At 32.5% G+C, this 6367-nt stretch overlaps 1 protein-coding gene across 1 annotated transcript; it reads left to right on the top strand.

The window, feature by feature from the left end:
- The first annotated feature begins 3613 nt into the window (after window positions 1-3613).
- Window positions 3614-5434, top strand: LOC105109042 (ethylene-responsive transcription factor CRF4-like). Its single transcript, XM_011003627.1, has 2 exons — window positions 3614-3844; window positions 3938-5434. The coding sequence occupies exon 2, from the start codon at window positions 4074-4076 to the stop codon at window positions 5169-5171; it is 1098 nt and encodes a 365-aa protein (XP_011001929.1). The 5' UTR covers window positions 3614-3844; window positions 3938-4073; the 3' UTR covers window positions 5172-5434.
- The last annotated feature ends 933 nt before the right edge of the window (window positions 5435-6367 follow it).

Raw genomic sequence — 6367 nt, 5'->3', positions numbered from 1 at the left:
TTGAAATAAAAAATAAAAATATTTTTAAAATATAAAAATAAACAGGACATAAAAATTGAGGTTCAACCCACCAAAATGAATTATTTTAGTTGCATCAAATTGCTTCTTCTTCTAAGGCTGATTGGAATTGCATTCCAAACGGCTTTTTTTAAAAAATAAAATATTTTTTTTATTTTTTTAATATACTAATATCAAAAATTATTTTAAAAATTAAAAAAAATTTGATTCATTTCTGAATATATTAAAAATACTTTAAAAAATAACTATTATTACACTTAAACACCTCATCATCAACTCATAAAGAAAATCTTTCAAATCCTTCTTTTTTTATTATTATAAAGATAAAAAAATATTAAAAAATCACACAAAATTAAAGCAAAGAGGTGTAAGTTATACAAAAAAAATAAAAATAAAAAATGAGGAAACGTAAGGAGCTTATTACAAGAGAGAAAAAAAAAAAAGAACCATAATTTACGCCAATTACGAAGGAAAGGAAACTTCCATCAATTCTACTGTTGAAAACACATTGATTTCATTTAAATCTGAAATTCCCAGTTCATGTTGCTGCATGATTATCAAGAGTTCAAGGTGGCCAAAAAATCTTGAACCCAACGGAGAAATTGCAGAGAAAATAATTTTTGCAATCACAAACCGGAAAGAGGAGTGGAAGGTTTGAATGAAGGTCGTGTAATTGGGAATAATACCACCAAGATCAACACGGCGAGCACAGAGCATGTGCTCCTTGTAGGGTTAGTCCAAGCACATCATGATGATTGATTTAAACGTTTGACCTTCAAGTTCCACCCACCTACCACTCTCCCATATCCTTCAATTGAAAAGGATAGAAAAAGAATCTGAAAATCTTCTCAATTATCATCACAATTCATGTTAAAAGCTTGAAATGATTTTCTTCCAACACTTACGAATTTGGTAGGAATAGTTTCTTTAAAAGAGCTTATTGTATATTGTTTTGAGAAATTTTATCGTGAAAATAATTAATAATATCATATTAATATTAGTTATTTGTATATATTTTTATCTTTAAAGTATATCATGGAAAATAATTAATAAAATATTATTATTTATTCTATATTTTTCTCATGTTTTTTCCTGGTCAATTGGTGCTCATGGTTTTATTTTTGAAAAAAAAACACATCTCATTTTAGAAAATATGTTAGTTTTTTTAGAAAAGATATATATATATTGTAGTGACTAAAAAAATTCCAATACATGGAATATCGATAGATCCATAAGAATATAAAAAGATATCAAAAATAAAATAAAATTTAATACGCAATTATATTCAAATTAAAAATTTAGTAAAGTTATAACTATTGACTAGAATATATCGTGTTTCATAAAATTATTTTTAAAAAAGTGTTAGAGATTTTTTTTTTATTTTGTTTTGCTAGTTTTAATTTTGGTTTATTGAAAATAAATCCCTTACTCTATAAAAACAATAAAAGAAAAAAACAGGTTTAAGGATTTTCCACTTAAAGTTATCAAAATTTGGAATAAGTATTTTACCGAAATCCAATATTTAATAGATTTATTCTAAAAAATTCATCTTGTTTTCTTTTGCTGCATGTAATTTCCATTAAGAGATTAAAAGAAATAAATACTGAGATTAACTATTTTATAAAGGCGCGTGATGGACACGTTAAATAAGAGAAAGTGAAACAAGCATATCTCGGTTGTGCGCACAGGAAGAGGAGAAAAAGGCCCAGAGACGTACAAAGCAGAATTTATAAAAGGCGGCGAATTCTAGGTTGCCTGCCACGTTAGTTCTGGCTGTAAAAAAGTAAAAAAATTGAAAATCTAAAAAAAAAAGAAAAAATAATTCAACTTGAAGCTTTTTTAAAGGGTAAAACATTATTAACCCACCTCCAGTAAGCCAGCGCGATAGCTCAATGTGTTTGATTGGATTGTTTTTTTTAAAAAATTTTAAATTAAGTTTTTTTATATATATTTTAAATTTGCTGATATTCAAAATAAAAAATTATTATTTTTATAATTTCTTAAGTAAAACACAGTTTGAAAAACAAGTTTTATCGTTATTCTAAAGACTCCAAAGTATTGTAAACAATCCTCTCTGTTTCCCAAACCACCGTCACACGACTAATTGTGGCTATAATATTTTCTTAGATTTCACTAGTGTTTTTTGTCCCTAGTTTAATGATTAAATTAATTAGCATCGTTTCATATCATTAACGTCAAATCATGTAACTGAGGTTCTGGCAGGCGGTAGGAGCGGTGTAAGGGGCTTGTCTTTTTTTTCCGTATCTGGGTTTGAATTTTATCATGCATGTCTGTCATCCCCGCGGTGCCTTATCTGTTTATTGGGCTTGCAAGATGTTCAGTGGGCCGTGAGGATTAGTCGTGGTGCGGGTAAACTGGACCGAACACCCCACATAAATAAAAAAAAACATCAAATCATCATATTCATAAAATAAATAAAAAAGGAATAGTCTTATTATTGTGTTAAAAAATAACGTAACATAGGGCAACGTTTGGTCATGATTTTATAACATAAAATATGAAGATAATAACAATAAATAGGTTATTTATTCATGTAATTTCTTTTGTAATTAAATGTTCATTTAAAAAATTGCGATAGACACGTTTCTTTTCTTCTTTATCTATTTTTTAAATTCTAAAGCACTAACCAAATATAATTTACATGAGTTAAAAAAAGAAAATATTAAATATTAATATTTTGATTTGTCAATATCTTAATACATATTTTTTAGCATACCTATTATTTTATACGTTGTATTTTATTTTGCGTGCGTAAAATGGATCCATCTTATGTTGGAAACAAGATATAAATCAATTAATTTAAAATTAAATTAAAAAAACATCTAATTTCTTCTTGATAAGAGGTTTAAACCAGAAAGAAATTGTGTTAACAATGAAAGACATCTGCCGGTTGGAGAAACATAAAAAAAAAAAAAACTTTAAAACAAATCTCTTAAGATATGTATCTTAATTATTAATTAATTTATTTTTTTTATAAATATAATGTTGAATTTTAGATCCAATAGGTAGTTAGAACTCACAATGTGCGGTTACCTCAGCCAAATCCAATGAAAGATAAATATTAAATAATCAAATATTTGCCAAAGATATTTTCTTGTAATTAGAAGTCTAATTAGGGGAACAAAACGTCAATTACAAAACAATACCTTTTTCTAAAATAGTCAAAGAAGTGATGTCTGTTTTCTAATTATGTAAAACAATTTTGACCAAAAACCACAATTAAACCGACCCGGTATCCTGGGCCTCACGTGACTGCCATCACACTAACGAGACAGGACTCGCCCCTCCTGAGTCAGCAACTAATCAACGTCTCTAATCGGGCCTAACACCAACATGGCCCCACAACACCACGCGTCAAAATCACACACTGTCATCGGGATGTGGCGTGTCGTTTTACGGCAACCTTGTGGCACCTCCACACCGGTATTGAATATTGACATGACTTGCCCCTAACTAATCTATACCTCAATTAAAAAAAAAAAAGGTAAATAAAAAAAATAGGAAATTTAAAATATTTTAATTTGGAGAAATTTCCAAAATCGGCTGCAGGGATGCGCTATAAAACAGCGATATAACACCGGCTAAAACTCTGCTTCTTCCTAGTCTTCTACTGAAACTCAAGACCCACTTCCTCTCTCGGAAGACTTTAGGCCTCTCACCCTTCTCTGTCCTCTCATCAAGATTCAGTTTTTTTCCTTTCCTCCCTTGTGTGGAAGGTTCGTGAGAAAGAGTGAAATCTTACAACTAGAAAGAAATCAAAATCATCCGTTGATTTTCCTAAGAGATTGTGGTTATTTCCTTTTTGGTAAGCCTTTATTGATTTATAAACACTCAATCCCTTCAAGTCTCTCTCGAAAGGTTCAAGATTTTAAGGGTTTCTGGTCTTTTTTTTTGACAGATTTCTGAGTCATCCTTGTCTTTCGTTTATCTCTTCACGACTAGCAATCTTCTCCTTCACAGTTTTGTTCTCTCTCTATGCAAGTAGGAAGCTTTTGGAGGAATTAGTTAGAAGGAAAAAGAAAATCCCAGAAAATATGATAGACCAAAGTATCCTATGTCCCATAAAGTACACTGAGCACAAAAAAGTTACAAAAAAATTCACTAAACAACCCTTAAAGCCTAATATGGTACGCTCCGATGATCGATGCCGCTCACCGGAACCCTCAAACCCGGCACCAAGGCTTGTTAGAGTGACAGTCACCGACCATGACGCCACAGACTCCTCCAGTGATGAAGAGGGAGAGTTGTTTGGCCGGCAAAGAGTGAAAAGATATGTGAACGAGATCAACATCCAACCTGCAGCTTTCTGCAAAGAAACCAATGTCATTGCTGCTACTATTGCCAAAAACCGGAAAAGAAGTGTTGGTGATATCCCTCAAAAGCCAGCGAAAAGATTTACTCCCCAATCAACCACCAATGGCAGAAAGTTCCGTGGCGTTCGGCAAAGGCCCTGGGGTAAATGGGCTGCAGAGATCAGAGATCCTGCTAGACGTGTGCGGTTATGGCTAGGGACTTACGACACCGCTGAGGAGGCTGCAAGAGTGTATGATAATGCTGCCATCAAGCTTCGGGGGCCAGATGCTTTAACAAATTTCATCACACCGCCTAGTAGGGAGGACGATCAAGAAGAAGAGAAAAGTAGTCCAGTGGAGGAATCAGAAGAAAAGAAGCCAGAGATTAACGTGGAAGCAGTTTCTGGCTCCGGCTATGAATCTGCTGACGAGTCTCACAGCCTGTCATCTCCAAAATCTGTGCTCACTTACAGGCTACCTTCGGCTGAATCACACAAACCACCGTCTCAACCTTTCCAAGAAGCTAAAATGGAGCCAAAGCCTCAAGACAATGAGGAAGCCTTCGGCGAGAGCAATTTGTCTGATTATTTACCACTGGACTCACCATTTCTTGATGATTTTTTCAATTTTGGAACATCAGGGCCAACCCTCTTTGACGATCAAGTTTTAGCGACGACGACGACAGCAACATCAATTTTCCAAGAGAGCATTATGTGTGATCAAGATTTTGGCGACATATTTCTTGACCCACTTCAAGACTTTACTTCATTACCATCGGTTTGCCAAGAGGATGATGATTTTTTCCATTTCTTAAACTCAGAACCTCTTACAGCACTTTGAGAGTCTTGCTGCCGTTTAATTGCTTGCCATTTCACGGGAAATTCTGTACCGATGGTAACTGAGAGTTTCCGCCCAGTTTTGGAGTTAATTAGTAATAGCAATAGTATTTTATTTATTTGTTTAAATACCTCCGTTAAAATTACGGGAGGATTTTGAGCAAGGTCTTCCGAAGATTTTGTGCTCTATTAAGAAAATAATTAGGCTGTTTTAGTGTGTAAAACTTGGATTAGTAATGGAGAATTACAAGTTATTTTCTCTATTTATTTATTTTCTTTTATGAGGTCATTGAATCTTATGCTGCTGCCAAAGTGTCATTCTTTTTGCCGCACCCGACCTGGCATGATTTGCGCTTGTGTGGCCGGTCGACCGAGTCAAGGTGTTGCCGCCTCTCGTATGTGTGAAACCGAGAATGCTTGGATTTTCTTCCAATTTCATCGCCCTATTTGTGCACCCGAGGAAATAATAATAATACTTAGCTCATCAAGTGTTAGGATTTGGAATCAAGACATTTATTTTTTTTATTATATCAAGTTCGAGTCTTTAATTATTTATATGATAATCACTATAAATTTATATATTTATTAACTTATTCGAATACACACATTAATATAAAAAAAATAATACTTAGCTAATCCTTTCTTAGTGGTTGTTATTAGCTCATTGTGATAGTGTGATAATTTGTTGTTAAGCTAATTGTCTTGCATGAGCCTAAGCCTAGGCATAGCTAATAATAGGAAGGGGAGCGCAAAACGTGGACTAATTGTCTTGAAAAGCCTACAGGTATAGCTAGTAATCGGAGAGTGGGATGTGAAAAAATGTGGACCGAAACAGGGTGCCTTTGTTTGCTATTGATTATAGGTTTAAAAGGCAGGGCTGAATAGGTGGGAATTTATTTTATACTGTGATAGTTTTTACTATTCTATTTTTTTAATTTTAATATTTTTTTTAACTAAAATACATGTAAAACTGTAAAGGATTTTAATATTTTTTTCAAGTAAAATATATGTATGTAAAACTCTGAAGAATAAAATTATAATTAAAGTTGAGTATAGTTTCAAGCACACCACACCGCACTATATTTTCAAACAAATTTTGAATGAACTAAAAAGAATAAAATTGAATGGGATTTTCATTTTAAAAAATAAAAAATATTTACTGCTATAATATAAAATAATATCTTAATCAGCAAAAACTTA

The sequence above is a fragment of the Populus euphratica genome, unplaced genomic scaffold (assembly GCF_000495115.2).
Source record: "Populus euphratica unplaced genomic scaffold, PopEup_1.0 scaffold439.1, whole genome shotgun sequence".
NCBI lineage: Eukaryota > Viridiplantae > Streptophyta > Magnoliopsida > Malpighiales > Salicaceae > Populus > Populus euphratica.
The sequence above is the reverse complement of the archived record's forward strand: the minus strand, read 5'-3'. Positions and strand labels throughout refer to the sequence as shown.